The sequence below is a fragment of the Accipiter gentilis genome, chromosome 30 (genome assembly GCF_929443795.1).
Source record: "Accipiter gentilis chromosome 30, bAccGen1.1, whole genome shotgun sequence".
Taxonomy (NCBI): Eukaryota; Metazoa; Chordata; class Aves; order Accipitriformes; family Accipitridae; genus Astur; species Astur gentilis.
The window spans coordinates 16933100-16949666 of record NC_064909.1 but is presented as its reverse complement, the minus strand read 5'-3'; the positions used below and the strand labels follow the sequence as shown (position 1 = coordinate 16949666).

General features: G+C 40.3%; 1 protein-coding gene across 1 annotated transcript in view; it reads right to left on the bottom strand.

Moving 5' to 3' along the window:
• Positions 1-16567, bottom strand: part of ALK (ALK receptor tyrosine kinase) — a 318128-nt gene that overhangs the window by 64396 nt on the left and 237165 nt on the right. Inside the window, exons 6-8 of the mRNA XM_049833894.1 lie at positions 16174-16305; positions 8103-8234; positions 6514-6614 (exon numbers count right to left, since the gene is read on the bottom strand). Coding sequence (XP_049689851.1) covers positions 6514-6614; positions 8103-8234; positions 16174-16305 — 365 coding nt within the window. The remainder of the gene's footprint in view (positions 1-6513; positions 6615-8102; positions 8235-16173; positions 16306-16567) is intronic.

The window sequence follows — 16567 nt, the reverse complement described above, 5'->3', positions numbered from 1 at the left end:
AAATACAGACATTTATTTTTCTGAAAAACATAACTCTTGTTTTGGGTCTTCTTCACTGGATTGGAAACAGTAGAAGTTGTTTTCCGATGTGAATGCACTGACCCAGTAAATGTAAGTCAGGCATTAAAGAAGCCTGGAAAACACCTCATCGTTGAATAGAAACCGAAGCTGCAAGCTGGAATACGGTTTACACGGAATTAGACAATAGCTGCAGACACCTTTGCCAAGTCTCAGTAAGTTTTGTACATGAATATGAACTATGTTTGAGGCATGAAGTTTATCACATTGGCAATATTGTTTTTCTTACTAGAAATGAGAAATATTTGCACACAACAGTACAAGCAAAGACATCTATTAAGCCTGTTCAGCAATTTAGACTTGGACTCTTATGAGTAAGGAAGATAACCAAAAGGTCTTGTTCCTGTTTTTTTGGCCGGATCAACAAGTGTGCATGATCAGTCTCTCTTGTAGTCTGCTGGCACTTCTGCTTTTGCTTAGGACTCAGATGTGCAAGCAAAAACCTTATAGAAATGATACAACGATGATTAACTGATCTGATCATGTAGCTTTAAAATATCTAGGCAGGCAAGAGAAGCTTTTATTTTATATGAACAGATTTTCATGCTATTTATTCTTACATTATTTCTTACTTATGCTTACTTTTATAAAATCAAGGACCTAATAAAAGCACCTTCATTTCAGGAAACAAACAAACATTAAAAAAAAAAAAAGACGACCACAAAAGAGAAAGAAAGAGTTCATAATTTTGCTGCCAGTGTACTGTGGAGTGACCAGGCCTTCAAGAAATTTCAGATATTATAGATCCTCCCATCCAATGACACAGAAGCTAGGTAGCAAAGGAAGCAAGAAAAGATAAAGACAGATAACAGTGAATAAGCTGTACAGATTTTAAAAACAACGCTTTAAAATTAAAAAAAGGATGCTAACAACATTCTGCAAAATAAAGCACATGAAAGGCTGTGCTAGAGGCATATCTGTGTTGCATTTTTCATGCTCATAAATGTTCTGAGTCAATGTTATTAGCATGTACCCTTCGAAGTTATTTAAAGCTCAAGGAATAGAGGAGGAATAGAGGAAAAGAGACATGCTCTGCAGGTGTCAGCATAGGGCTCAGAATGCACTCAAGGAATGATTTATATTATTGATTTACATGCTTTAAAAAAAATACAACACTTTTGCATAGAAAAGAGAAGTGAATTAATAACCACAGAGGATGAAAACATCTTTATAAACCTGAATGAGAGGGCAAACTTCAACTATACTGTTTTACATCAACATATTATATTTATTTTCTAGTGAGAATAAGTCTACACTCAAAAAGTAATTTCAGGCTTAAAAGAAGTCTGGCTCAGTTTGGTACTTACTTACATAACATAATGGTGGCTTTCAAGAAATAGCTAGCTGAAATGTCAAAATAGCATCAGAAAGAGATTTTCATTATTTTAAACATGGCCAAAAGCAGAAAGCTCTTTTACTATCACGGGAATCTGTTGTCATTGTTTTTCAGCACAACTATACCCTTTAAAATGTTTGAACCAGGATCTAACAGAAAAGTGAAATAATCTGGTTCCAAATCACAATGTAGTCCCTCTTGCAAAGAGTCACCTTTTTTTGTGGAGATGCATGCAGTAACATTTAAGGCTAATTTCAAATTCATCACCATCCAGACAACACCACCTCTGTTGTTATTCTCCTTCTCTATTACAGCCTACAACAAAACTGCTTGCATGGCTTTTACTTCTCAGATATGGCACTAAGGTCTATCACAGATTCCCTTGCGCTGAGCAAAGCACAGCCTTTCTAAAAATCAGTCTCCAGACTGTTCATGTTTCTGCAGTGACTTTCAAACAGAAGTAACAGTCATAATCCACCGCAAAACGAAATCTCGCAGGATAGATATAACTACTGCTGCCCAGGCAGGTACACACTGTACCAAGCCCTCACAGAATGCAATAATCCTGGACCTGGTCTTACATCTTTTTATGACAGAAGCCCAAACACTTTAGGAAGACATGGGTATGACTTTTATGATCTACAGGCACCACAGCATCCATCAAAGCCTGAGGATGCAGACAGCAGGGAGCATCTCTGAAAAATGGAATAAAAAGCAAGTCAACGTACATGACTCTGCACTTGTACAGCAACAACACTGGGACTGAGGGAGATGGCATTGCCTCGTTGTCCAGATGTGGGGGGCCAGAACTGAGTCTCCAGCTTCCACATGAAGGCGAGCGCTCCCTGGACATCTGCAACACTCTTGTGCCAGCTCTCTGACATCTTTGCAAAGTAGTGAGAAGTAGGTGGCCATTATAGTCTGGAAACTGCGCACACCTAGGGGCTATCAACTGCAGCCGAGCAATTTAGTTTTGCCATCGTGGTGTCTGACATGACAGCACTTCCCTTGGACTTTAATTGCAATGTGGTTTCCCAGATTCCCAGACAGCATTACAGCTACTAATGACATGCATATAGATTTCTTCTTCAAAATGAGGAAATGCCTAACCACCCCACGATCCTCTTTGCCCTGTTGACCTTGTGCAAGCCAACTGAGTCCCACTCAGAGAAGGAGAACCACAGTGTGAAGAGAAGGGGCGAATAATGCTGTGCTTTATTGCTCAAGTGCCATAAATTTTGCCTTTAAATCAGGCCACTGTTTGGATTATTTCTTTGCACTTTATATGTATTCCTATGCTCAATTACATGTGCTTTGTTTTCAATGAACTTTTACGAGTAGGTTAAAAGATTTTCACTCTTGATTATTGTGTCAGGTTGGTTCCTGAACCATTTCCTGAGCTTTTTGTTGCATCTCCCCTTTCTGGCTACTTCAGGGTAATGGCACATCTCTTCATGTACTACGCATACCACTTCCTGCATCCCCCCAAGATTTAGTAGACGTGCCACAGTTTTCCTCTTCCATATAAATTGGGTTTTAAACACACAGTTAATAGGGTCAATAGGCAAATGACTCTACCAAATGTGCAACATGAAAAAGATAACAAAGACTGTCTGGACTGCAAACAAGAGAGATTCTTTAAAGCCAGGATACTCTAGCCAAGATTTAATAAAACAACAAAAAGAAAGAGAAAAACTAACTGAACCAAGAACAAAGGGCAGCATCACAAACTAACCGCTCTGACCTGCCAAAAGCACTGAAGAACAAAGAAAATGAAAATATAAAGCTGCTCAAAACAAACAGGAGCAAAGTGCAATACAAAGCTACACACAAAGTGCAAGGCACATTAAGGGCCAATCCCAAACATGTGGGAAAGTACAGGCTGTGTTTATTACAGTATCTCCTGCATGCATTTTTACTCTCTTCTCATCTTTTGATGCATGTGGGGCAGTACAGAGTAGGTCAGGCTAATTTTTTCCCTTTCTGAGTTAATGAGGAGCCTCCAGCAGGGCATGGGAAACGCTAGGGGAGCACAGCCTGCAAGCAGCCCAGCATGCTCCTGATGACCGACCTCGAGCTGGAGAGAGCACAAAGATGGAGGGTCGCGCTTGTCCTGCACTGAGCAGCAATACATATGCCAAAGATCATCCAGGCTCTGGAGTCTCCAAGTGCTAGCATCAGCACTGCTGCAAACAGCTGCCCAGAACCTCAGCAGGGAAGGTGTTTGTGACCAGGCCACCCCATAAGTCTCCAGGGTATTAGCAGTTATTTTCTCAGACTGTTCAGTCATCTCCGTTGCCAGTCTATCACAGTGGAAGATTAAACAGTCAGGCTGAGGGAGAAAAAACAAGCCTGAAGCATTAGCAAACTCTTTGTGGTTGGCACCCACTGTGGACTGCTTGACTGTTTCCTTATCAGCATTGAGTCCTGGTTCCATGGACATTCTGGCCAAAAACCAGAATCCTCCAGCCTGGTAAACAGCACAGCAGCAGGTAATGCTCCTCACGCTGAGGCTGAAGTAATTAATTCCTACGAAGACCTCAGGCTAAAAAGCAGGGTGTCAGCATTTGCTATGGCAGGTGTAATTGTCTAACATGACTGGCTAAAATAAAAGCAAATTAAGGGATAAGGGGAAAAACAGTAGCTTCAGTAAACAGTGGGTCTAGTAGTGCCCCAGAGCTCCCATGTAGCAGGAAGAGAAGAGAGGGGAGTCAAGATCAGCAAACTGGGGACGCCTACTGGCCTCCTTGTTGCTCTCAGGGCTTGCAGCATATGGCCTTTGATAAAGTCCCATGCACAGAACAGGGGTAAGCTCCACTCACTCAAGAAAGTTGAGCAGTCTGAGTAGGTAGGGCAGCACACTCAGTCTCATTCCCAGGAGTTCAGCCAAGCTGGGCATGTTGATATGGGGGTAGACACGGCATACAAGGAGGAGGAGGGATGTTAAATGACAGGCTTAAGGACAGCCTCCATCATTAATATCTATTGGTGCAGGATGTGAATCTGAGTTGAATCTCTCTGGGGTACTGGAACTAGCTGTCAGAAGAAGGCACTATGTAAGTGAACACGCAAGGAGAGCAAGCAGGTATCTAAAGGATCACATGAGCTGGATCAGATACAAGAGGGAGGACAGGTTTATGGCTCGTTCTAACTGTGGAAGAATAAATGGGTCTAATTTGCAGACACTTGCTGAGATCCCTTTGCCACATGAATCATAAGTGAATTTTGTCAGTGGGATTTCAGTTGCCAGAGAATCTGTCCTGGTTGTGACATGCCAGGTGGAGCTGTCAGCAGTGACAGGTAGAAGAAAACTCATCTTTTAGTGCCTGAACTTGAGCCAGTTCAATCGAGAAGTGATTGAGGGTGAATAAATACAGGACAGCATTATGGTATTTTGACAACCTCTTTTCTGACTATAATTTCACTATAAGGAAGTTTGTTGGCACCTATTGGAGGAATAAGTACGTAGGGGGGAATATCTCTTTTCTCCGCTTGTGTTGTGCTGAAAAGTGGAATTAAATTATTCTGCTCACAGACAGATTGTTCCAGTAAAATAGAATTTGAAGCCACCAGGGGCTCATTGAGAAGAGAAGCTTTTACACTATATGAAAAGGCAAGAGACAAAACCCTTGCCAAACTCCTTCACTCTTTATTACCGACAGCTGCAATGCTGGATGCGTCCGGATGCCTTTTAGGTGCCAAGGGGAGTGACGGAGGTGGGATGGCATGTGAGCAGATGAAATACATGGCAGCTTCTCCCCCGACGGCAAGTTTAATTATTTGCACTGTTGTATATACAAGAAAAAAATATACACATATTGGGAAATCATTTACTCTGATTCCTGTGTCAGGTGGATTATGAAAAAAACCTCACTCTTGATGGTCCATGGCAGAACAAGGTCTTAAAATATTCAGAACCTGCATATACCTTTGTCACAGAAGGGAGGAAAACCAAGGTAGTATCTATTTCCTAAAGAAGGAGGACATTAATATATCAAGAAAGCAAAAACAGGTGCACTTTCCTGTATGAACTGAGATATCCAACAGAAGTGAACCAGATCAAACTTTAAACCAAAGAAAAAACATCTTCTATGTACTTTCATTCCAGAGGACTTTCTAACACATCCCTTCTTGTCTTTTCTGTATTTTAAGATCACTGGAACAGGGAGAATCTGATTCTTTTGTCTGTTCAGTGCTCAACCAACAAACTGTACTTTTTTAGGATCAATTTTCACAAATCCCTCTGCTCTCAGATCCGGGAGCTTATACGACATTTCAGGGTCACCATTCAAGATGTGAAATGCTCTAAGTCACTAGCCATGGTTCAAAGTCATAAGTCATAAATAAATTCTATCAGTGGTTAATATAATCTGTGAAGCTACAGACTAGAGTAAAAAGATGCAGACAGGTCATCTTCCTGTAAGCTGCAGTTTAAGTACAACTGACTCAGAAATTACAACCATGTGCAGGGTTGCCTGGCAAGCCTTGATATACTTGCTTAAGTTGATGTCTTATGACTGTCAACAGCTTTTCTGCTTGAATATGAACCTGGTTCCATTCTACATGAATTTATCTCTGCTGTTGCTTACTTCAGCGCTCCTATGATCAAGGCCTACATGAGGATTGGTAGGTTTGAAGTGCAGCATGATGAAGACCTGCTAGCTCAAATCCCAGCTGTGCTAGAGAAAGCATGCACTGTATTTTCTGAGCAGCACAGGGGCAGTTCCGAAGCCTATTCTTTCTTGGATCTTGCAAATACAATGTTTGTTCATGCAGTAAGCTTCTTCCTCTTTGTAATGCTGGCTGCCCTACCCTTACAGCATATACACCTAATTATGAGGATTGTAATACATCATGTGAGTCCATACAACGAGGACAGGATATGCCAAAGCTTTTCAGAGCACATTTTGTGGCATTTCAAGCAGATAACTATATCTTTTACCTGCACAGAGGGGCATTAAGTAAGTATATTTTACAGATAAGCCATCAGAGAAAGCGGTTGCTGTGCTACTGACCTAGTGCCTATATTTGAAAACCAGAGTCAGTCAGACAAAAAAAGCTCTGTAAAATGCAAAAGAAAAGAAAACATTACAACTTGCCTCGCAGGGGGAGTTCCTCAAAGGAGCTGGAAATGCAGTGCTGGTCATGACAGTGTTTGCTACTGCTGGTGCTTTGCTGGTGTTAAGGAGGAGTGAACAACCTGGATAAAAGAGCAGGAAGAAGGTCAAACAGCAGCACTCACCTTCTGGTTTCAGGGTTTGTGAAACCTCCCCAGAACTTATGTTAGTGGGCTCCTACTACAGCAGCATGCCAGAAAGCAGAAGGCTTTTTCAATTTATTAGGGATGCAGCTTCATCTACCCAAGAAACATACTCAGGAAACACATTTAAGGAGTCTGTCCACCTTTCCCCTACAGCTATCTTCTCTTGCTCCATGACTTCAGATTTATCCTCCTTGCAAGGCTGAATAACAAAATGTATATTTTATGAACAAAAAGTAACTTGGAAGAGAATATTTATCTTGGCCAAAACCAAACCAAAACACAGCTATGGCAAAATACCACCAGGGTAATATTACTGCAGATGGAGGCCTCTTTGCTCCTTCAATCATTTGTTGTAACGAGGAAAAAGGGCAGTAGTAACACTAGGGTTTTTCCTTGGCAGCTCTGCATGAAAAGGTGTGTATTTGCACTATTTCAGCTCTGCCCTCCAGCTCAGGAGGGTACTACTACTCGGAGCCCAGTTATTTGGGCTTTCATTGAAATTGCCTCTACAACATAGACAAATCATGAATCAGCAGCACTTGCCAGCTCCCCACAGTACCCTCTTTCTGGTGCTTTGCCTTCATATTTACTTATGCTTCCATCACTTTGAGGTCTGTAATACTGTGGGCTAAACCATCAGGTGGCATAAATCAGAATAGCTGCACTGTAGCCTATACCAGTTCACACAAAAGTAGAGAATCTTGTTTAACTCTGGTTCTAACTTTCTAAAGCAATGTTGGGATTATACACCATTAACTCTGCTGTTATTATCGTATCCCTTTAGCTGCTGTGTGCCTCAGCAATAAATGCCTCCAATGATTTACATTATTGCATTAGGAAAAAGCTTATCCTGGCAGGTAGCCTGTTTGCCAAAACTTAACCAGCAGTAGTTCAGTGCCCAAAGTATAAACCTGCAATGGTTTGTACAAGAAGAATTAGAAATTAACTACTGGGATTTGGGTAGGGGAACCAAGTATACGGTAATTATACTTAGCAGTGGAACTCAAGGGACAATAGGACAAAGAGAAGGAAAATTAGGATGTGAGCAGGGAAAAAACCAGAGGCAGTACAGAGAAATGGAGGAAGTAAATAGGAAAATCAGAAAGAAAAAAACCAGACTGGTATGGAGGAGGGTCATGCAGATGAACACTCGGTGTGAAGTTGCTTAGAAAGGGTCAAGATTTGTATCTGGTGTCAATCAGGGAGACCTGAGATACCTCTCTGTACCCTCAAGACAGGAAGCGAGCAGGACAGTCTTTTGCTCAAAGCAGTTAGAGTAGAAAGATGGCTTTTGTTTCACTGGAGGCTGAATATGTAAGTACACAGGAAAACGTGCCTTGTGTTTTATTCCCTCTCCCCACCATTTGCATATCTTTTTTGCTCTCTGCTGTTCATTCTCTGCACTTACTGTTTACTCTCACACACCTTCTGTTGAAGGAAAATGGTTGTGCTCTGGGCTTCCAATCCGCCATGGAGAAGGATGGGACACAGAGGAGCCCTGCATCCAGCCACAGTCCCCTTCTTCAAACGAACAGTAAAAGCCAGAGGGAAGCTTTTCTGCAAGAGGGAAAGACATACACACATACAGAAGAACCCGAGTGAACTAAGGAGGAGACTCCTGGGCACACAGAGAAGCTGCAGTGACTATTCTGACTCGGTTTGCCCAGGGCATGTGGGCACCCCCACAGCTACTCAGTCCTTTCATGTGGAGTCATGTGTGTGCCTGACTGTGGGGAAGGTGGTGTCAAGGGAAACAACCTCCCAGACTGTGACTAAGCGACCACCCCCTTACTTTGACAAATCTGAGTGAGAGGACTCATCTTGGTGTACACTATTTGGTCTCCTAAATACCTGGTCTCTACAGCTTCACAGGTATAAACCCACTCAAGGTTACATCTTGGAGATGGCTTTCCTAACCACTGCTTCTGCAGCCCCACAAAAGGGAATCTTGGAGAGGGGTAAGTTCCTAACATGATTCCCCTCCTTTACAGTCTAGGTCTCTAGTCAGCCCAGATCAGCAACATGACCTCTTCTCTCTGAGCACTGATGCGATCTCAGGTAAAGCACTGAATCCTTTTGTGCCTCAGTTTTTGTACCTGTGAATCTGTTTGGTGAGATGAACGGATGAAAAGAGGATAGTTTATTTTAAGCCACACTTCCAGGCTTTGAAGCCCACTCATTCTGTCACTGGCTTAGGATTTCAGGCAAGTTTCCAGCTCCAAACAATAAAGATACACTAGCTTTTTGCCTTTAAATTAACCAGTTTTAAAGTAATAGTCATCTCATTCAAAGCAGAAAGTAACTTCATGCCTTCCATTGCCTTCTCTACCTACATTGCAAGTTCTTCTTACAAAGGGTGCAAAGTACTGCTCCTTTTGCCCTGAGCCATACACTTAATATTGCCATACATGAACACTGTCTACTTGGCCATGAATCACCCGTTTCCTTCAAAACTCATGAAATATTTTATCCCATGATCCTCAATAAACCCTCTCTGCTTCCTCCCTAATTTCTACTGCTGTCTAGTTCTACCTTTGCATTTCTCCTCTTCGACATGAGGCCAGAGTCTGTACTTATTAAGTAACCTTGGCAGAAAATGGACCTTGTAAAATGCCATGTAAAATCATTACCACTATAACATGATTTTCACTTTTAGTAAATCACTAACGATCCTTAATACAGATTCTGCACCCAGGGTGCAGCTGACAACTCTGCCAGGTACCAGAAGGCTTCCCACTAATAAAAGGGCACAAACTGGGTTTTATGTGGAAAAAGGCAGAGCACAAAGCTAGTTTGGGTGAAATAGGTGCCCTTTTAATATAGAGTTACATTAGGCATTAAAGATGCCACAACAGGAATAAAGAAGAGGCACCAGTCATCTTACCCTGCTATATAGACTAACCAGTCCTTGGGACTGGCAGTACAAAGCCCCTGAACACGTTTGCTGAGTGGGGGTCCTTCTTCCAATAAACTAGAAAAACTGCTGTGATGAGCAGATGTAGCTGTAAAAGGGATGATGATATTCCTGACTTCTCACAGTTTTTACACCATTGTGTACTCAAATCTGTACTAAAAACCAGTTTAGCACATATTTGTTTCTCCCTTCCCTGTTCCCCTAAACTTTCCCTAGAACTACCTTTGGGGTTTTTTTTTTGTTATGTGTTTTTTGGTTTGGGTTTCTTTTTTTTTTTTTGAAAGAAAGGCAAATGATACAAGAAATCTGTTTAAAATTGCAAGATAAAAATGAAATTTCATGTGCAAACACATTATAAAACCCCATATCCAGGAAATCAGCCTTTCAACTGCTTGTTAAAATCATAGTAAAAATTTCTTCACTTACAAAATGTAGGATAGACTACAAACTCCTAAAGCAAGAGAATCTGCCAGTCAGCTAACAATGGCAATTTCAATAGCTTCTCTATGAGAAGAGGAGGCCCCTGAACTCAGATTTTGTTGTCATTATTAAAATTTTTCACTCTGAAATCTTCTATCTATAAAGTGGCTGTCAGACGCTGAGGCACCAGTATTCAAAATCCAGATCATTTAAGATATTGAAATATCAGCAGAACCCTCTGGCTGAGATTGCAGGTCAATTAAATACCTGCTCACAGGGCCTCAGCTTTGACTCACACACCTCAACAGGCAATTCATTCAGTGGCACATGAACCTGCTCCTTGGTCTACCCTTAGAAAACAGCTGCAGAACACCACAACTGCAGCATCTAGACCAGAAAAATTTGATTTTCTAGGACCGTGAATCACAACTCGCTTCACAGAGGAAACTGAAACAAATCTTACATCTGTGGCTTTTTAGTTTTTGAACCTGGAACCTGACATGAAGGCGAGAGGCATGTTTTACTGTTATTTTCCACAAGTACCCAAATCTGTTATGGAAAGATCAAAACCTGTAATGGAGTTAAGGCTTTTTCAAGTTTTTCCTTTTAAAAATCTCCAAATTCATTCAGCCTGGTCTTTAAATGTGAAGCTGTTAAGCAGAGAGTTGCTTCCTTGTGTTTTACCCCTCTACAGAACTTGATTATATTTCATTGCACAGCCTGAGGCTGAGATCCAAAGAAAATGACAAATTATAATGTGTCCTGAATTCCTACTGAAACAACTTGGCTGGGTGTCCAACTGAATTCATTTCATGGCCATACGCTATCTAGGATGATGTAAACAAGTCAGAGCAGCAGGAGGAGTCATCTAAGTAGCAATCCCTGCCTGGAGGCCAGAAAAAGCTCACTGTCAATGAAGAAGGTAAGGGCATAAATAAGAAGCTATTACTTTCCCAGAAAATTTCATTCCTCCTCCACAAATGAATTTTTTAATGAATTTTCAGATGTCCTGTGCACTGGATGCATTTTCTCTGCTGCTCTTCCTTGCTTTGAAGACATACAGTACCTACAATTCCACCTATTGCTACTCCACAAAGACCTCTTTGGCTAGCACTTTTCTGTCGATCTGTATGTATCAATTTTTGAATGTTTATAGTTCAAACTCACATTAGCACAGATACTGCACTGATGAAGGAATGCTAATCTGACTTTATCAGAAAATCAAGTAAATGAGGAGCCAGGAGTTACACTTATTGAAACCTGCCACATTGGATATTAACATTAGTGACAGGAACATCAAAATATTTAGACCTTAGTAATTTTAAGAGGCAGCTTGTGGATATGGGATGGAGAATAGAGTAATCCAGTGAGATTGGAGCCCTGTGAGAATGTGAGAGTCTTTGCTTTTATTTGAGTGATAAAGTAGAGAAAAGCTGTAGTGTTAAACTTGTTCCTAAGTAAATATTTCCAGGCCTTCAGAATGAATTACCTTTCAAGCAAAATCTAAGTAAGTTCAAGGTTTTTTGTTTAGCCCAGATTTTTCATCCTTTAATAGCAAGCAAAATTAGCAACTGAAATAATTCATTAAGTGGATGGAGCAGGCTCTTGATTCAAAACTAGGTGTAAATCAACCAGATACTACAATTTAAACTTTTGGGTGAAATTCCAGACCCATATTATAAAGGACACAAGCATAAAAGACTACTCTGGTACGTATGGACCTTTACCAAATTTAGGAGGAAATCTCAGAAGCCAAATAGATCAGCTACTCAATTTAAAGAAGCACATGAATCTCAAACATGAGTTTGCTTCAACGGCTGCTTCTATGCTAGCAAAGTTGGTCAGCCAAATTCTACCAGAAATGAAGCATAAAAAGGGAAAATATTTTTCAACAGTCAACTAAGAGTTATCCTTTAATGTCAGAAGGCTTTGCTGAGTTCAGAACTGCCAGAGGTTAGAATTTGTTGCTGGAAGTACAGCTTTTGATCAAGAAAGAAGCAAAAGGATTAGTGTATGCAAGACAGGAACCTTAAGAGAGCACAGCATGGCAACAGGTTGCTACTTCATCATTTTGCTTGCAGGGAGACTCTGCTGGTCTGTATGTATCACTAGGATGTAAATTAATCCAGTGATTTCTTCATGCATTTTTGCCTGGAACGTAAACTGGCCCCTGTAGAATTAATTATCTATGCTTTTTTGGTCACTTGTTCATGTTATCACAAATTCAGACTTTATAGGTTCCTATTCTAGCTGCCATCTAGTCTTTTGACAGATGTGTGCATACACTCCTCCAACCACATAGCACAGCCTGAGTCACCCCTTTCATGAATCAGATACTAGTCCTCCTTATCTCACCTGGTAATGTGTTTAACATCTTTATATATTAAATGAGGCAAAGAGTGAAAATTACCCTATAACCCAATGGTTATGAGATTTATTTGAAAGATGGAGGACATTACTTTCAATCCTTATTCCAGGTAAAATTTATAAAATGTGGAAGAGCAATCCCAGGTGAGACTTGAGTAACCATTTTCTTCTGAACTAGACCAGAACTCCAGACCACAATCTTGGAAACTCTGCATGGAAATACGAAATATAGGTTCAAATTCACTTAAGCAGAAGAAAGAATCAGTCCTGGGTTTGTCATATCCTGAGTGAATCCTCTAAGTTCTTGGTCTCTAGATAATAAATATACTAGCAGAACCTCCATTCTTTTTAATTTATTATTTTTTAAAATATATACATTACTTTCCTAACATGCTTTCACTGATGAACCAATATTTTCCCAGGCTGAATCTTTTTTGGTGAATTTGAGACAGAAAGTAAAATAATTTTAGACTAGCCAAAAGTATATGCACTTTTTTTCAGTAAAATTTTTATTTTTTCCCGGTCTGGCTGCCCTGCAACAAAAGGTTACTGAGCCAAAATCCAAGATATTGTTAACTAAAAAGAGAAGTACAAAACTACTGGAACAAATTATCCCTTTTTGTAAAGCAGAGCTCTGCCAATCTGCATTAGTAAATAATTTGAGTTTTCATCTCCATCTTGTACCATACCAGGTATATTACATATATGATTACTACAATAAGAAGTAGTAAGTTGTTTTTTTTCAGTAAGTTATAATCCATAAAAGCATGAATTCACTAGCAAAGACATAAGACCACCACTATCTGAAGTCTTAATGTGTGTCTGCAAAGTATGCTTCTGTAAAATAGTTTCCAGTGTGGCACTTCCATCAGTCTGTTAAACCTGTATGTCTGATCCCAAATCAACACAGTTTGGATCTAATTCCACATCAGCCTCTTTGAAGCTATCTTTTGCTCCTGCAAGAATATTTGATTATGACTCAAACAGCAGCAAGCTTTTCTCTCGGGGTCATCCCTCTCTGATTTTACACTCTCTACACAGACTAATTGGTTGCATGCAGAACAAGCACCGTGACATTTCCTTGGCCATTAATAAGTAAAGAGATGTTAACAAACAGCAGACTTTAGGGAGATTTTTTTCAGCTAAGAAAGGAACAAAAATCAAATGAATAGGAATAAAAAAAAAAAAAAAAAAGAGAGAGAGAAAAAATCAGTACCTGCACAGTTAGAAGTCTGTGAAAGGAAAAAAAGCCCCAACATCTCCTTGAAGCTCAAAGATAGAAGCCTTTGGTTAATGGTAACTTTAAAAGCTCTTCCCTCGGTTTTCAGCATGGCTACATCTTTTTCTGACAGCTCTTTTGTGTAAGCAGAAGCATTTGGGAAACCCCCTTCTTTGCTTTATACATCTGAATCACTTTTTGCCACGCTTGCAAAAAGCTGATGAAAACATCCATGTTGCTCAGGAGTAAAATGACAACTAAAATGCTGAAAGATGACATACGTTTTGTGTTAGGCTGTCATGCAGATGTAACTGACATCTAAAACATTAGATAATTTCTGTTTTGTGTAAGAAGTCTTATGCCAACAATATTCAACACAGTAAAGAGGCAAAAGCAGAGAAATCAGCCATAGAACTGAGCAGGCTTTTAAGTGGATTAGCAGACATATCCACAACCCAAGCTCTTGCTGAGGCAAGCCAGTCTTTTTTGTTGCTTGGGTGGAAGATGGTGCTTTTAGGGCCTTTTAGCTAGGAGTAGGAACTCTCATTCCCCGTACCTGTGGCTGAATACAAGCCGTGTGGTCTTCTCCTCAAGGTAGGGAGTGATGCTCTGCTAAACAGGCAGCAAAGTATCTTCTGCTTTTTACATTTTCTCATTTACATTCTCAGTACATTCTTTGCTGACACAACTGTAACTGCTATACTGCTTTATGCAAATAGCTACAGATGAATGTTGCATGGAGGGGAAAAAGGCAGCCAAACCAACCCCTCTGGATAATGTATGTGACGGAGAGATTGGTCACTTTACCAGCTGGCTCACCATGGGATACGTGGTGGCTGCTAGGGGCAGAAGCAGAGCCAGCCTCCTGATACAAGACAACAGCCAAGGGTGCATCCAATGTTTGAAAATAATAGGTAAGCATGTTCCTCTAGGCCTGCCCCATCCTATGGTGGTAATGTAGTTTGCATCCACAATTGGTGAAACTCCACCTTGGGAGCTCTGCTCTTCCCGCTGGTATAGACAGGATTACCCTCACAAGGCAGAGCCATTTATACAGACACAACAGTGTATCTGGAAATATAGTTGATGGTAAATAATGTGTTTCTCTGCTTCCAATGAAATGAAAATGCATTCAACCTACTGATTATCAGAATTTTTTTAAAAAATTAGTTTTTTTAATTAAAGTGTAGTACACAATAGAAATACCATTATGAGGTCTTAGAGCTCTGTTTTAAAGCTCTTAGGCAAAAAGGTTTCAATACTTCTAATATGAAGCATTATTGGTTCTAAGGAGCTGCAAGTCCACAGTGATGACACTGTTCCTATGAAAGTGAATTTAATGTTCACTGAGTGTGTGTCATTAAGGAATATAATTTCATATTGTAACAATGTCTAAAATGATGGAGAAGCATATCATTTCAAGCTTTTAACTAGTTTACTAGATAATCCCAGGTCAAACCACTGTTCTCCACACCAATAAAATGTTGTTTTATTTCTTTGTTAGCAGCAAAGAAGTGGAATTTGCTACAAGTTGTGTGTCACTCATGTTAAGTTTATGCTAGAAGCAACACAGGTCTGTTCGTCTATACATCACCTACATCGACACAGCTTGTTTGAATTACCTTACCCAGATTCTCCCCTGCTCTAGCTGGCACATATGAGAGCTAAACTAAGTGTCTCTTCTATTCCAAAGGCTTTTGCTGGGACTGGTATTTTGGTCAGGGAACACATTTTTTGCATACCAAATCAATGCAGCTCTGTTGACAAAAGTCCACAGGCTAGATCAGCTGTGATGCATACACTTTAAATTGGTAAATGATGAACTCTCAATGATTATTTATCTTGATACATTTGCCCTGTGGATAACCATACATCTGTCAATCTACCACTTCTAACTATCTGTAGACTGGCAAAAGGGAAGATGCTGGAGGTAGAACATGCAGAGGTATAGAAAAAGAGATAGGGCATCTTCAAGATGGTTAAAGGAAGGTCCTAAAGTATCTAGGTTATACAGCACAATTTAAAAGCATTCAGACACAGCAAGTTTTCTGAAAAATTAGGCTGCTACCTATATTCTGCTGTATTTTATTAGACTACTGACTGCTCAAGAGAGGACAGAAAACAAAAGGAATTACAAAGACACAGGAGTTAGTCAAAGACAAGCTACTAGCTCTACTAATTTTTCATCTTAGAATTTTTCTCCTTTCTCTCCCTTCTGCCACATGCTGTGCTACATTTTGATTAAAAACTCTAACAAACTACACATTTCATAATTCTGTAAGGCATCTAGCTATTCAGGCTATACTTCCTTTGCATTTTTGATCAGGACTTTGGAAGAGATGAAGCACTAAGAGCATCTTAAGAACCTGCTGCAGAACTAATGCAAATGAGTACAGGAACATATCAAATGCTCTTCTCCAGGCAGACATCCAGAGAAACTGCACGTGTTACAGAGGATACTGGTCTTTTGATAGTACCGAATTAGTCTATTGTGCTAAAGTCTCAGGCATTAAAATTCAAAACAATCAATGCTTTTGGAAAAGGAGGATGCAGCCTGGGGGTTTGGATTTACTCACTGCATATATCTCCCTCATCTTCTCCCTCAGCGCAGTCCTTGATGAAGTCACATGTCTGCCCCAGCCTGATCGCTGTTCCATTCCAGCAGCTGAAGGAACCCTCCAGAGCCATTTTTGAGCCAGAACCAGATCCTAGAGAAAAAGAAAACAAAAACCACTTCAGATTATTGAATTGCCTTCCTCTCAGCCAACAGGTTGTAGGATCCTGGATAACACTGAATGGGAGAACACCTTGTGAAATCCCCTTAATCCAATACTTACTTGATAAAGTAATTATTTTGTTTGACCTGTTTAATCTTGTCAAATAGCTAATGGTCTACCTAACAGAGAATTTCAGTTCCCCAGGTATTTCTGGTGTTCTAACTTGGAAGGCATCTTTGACCCTTGAAAAGAG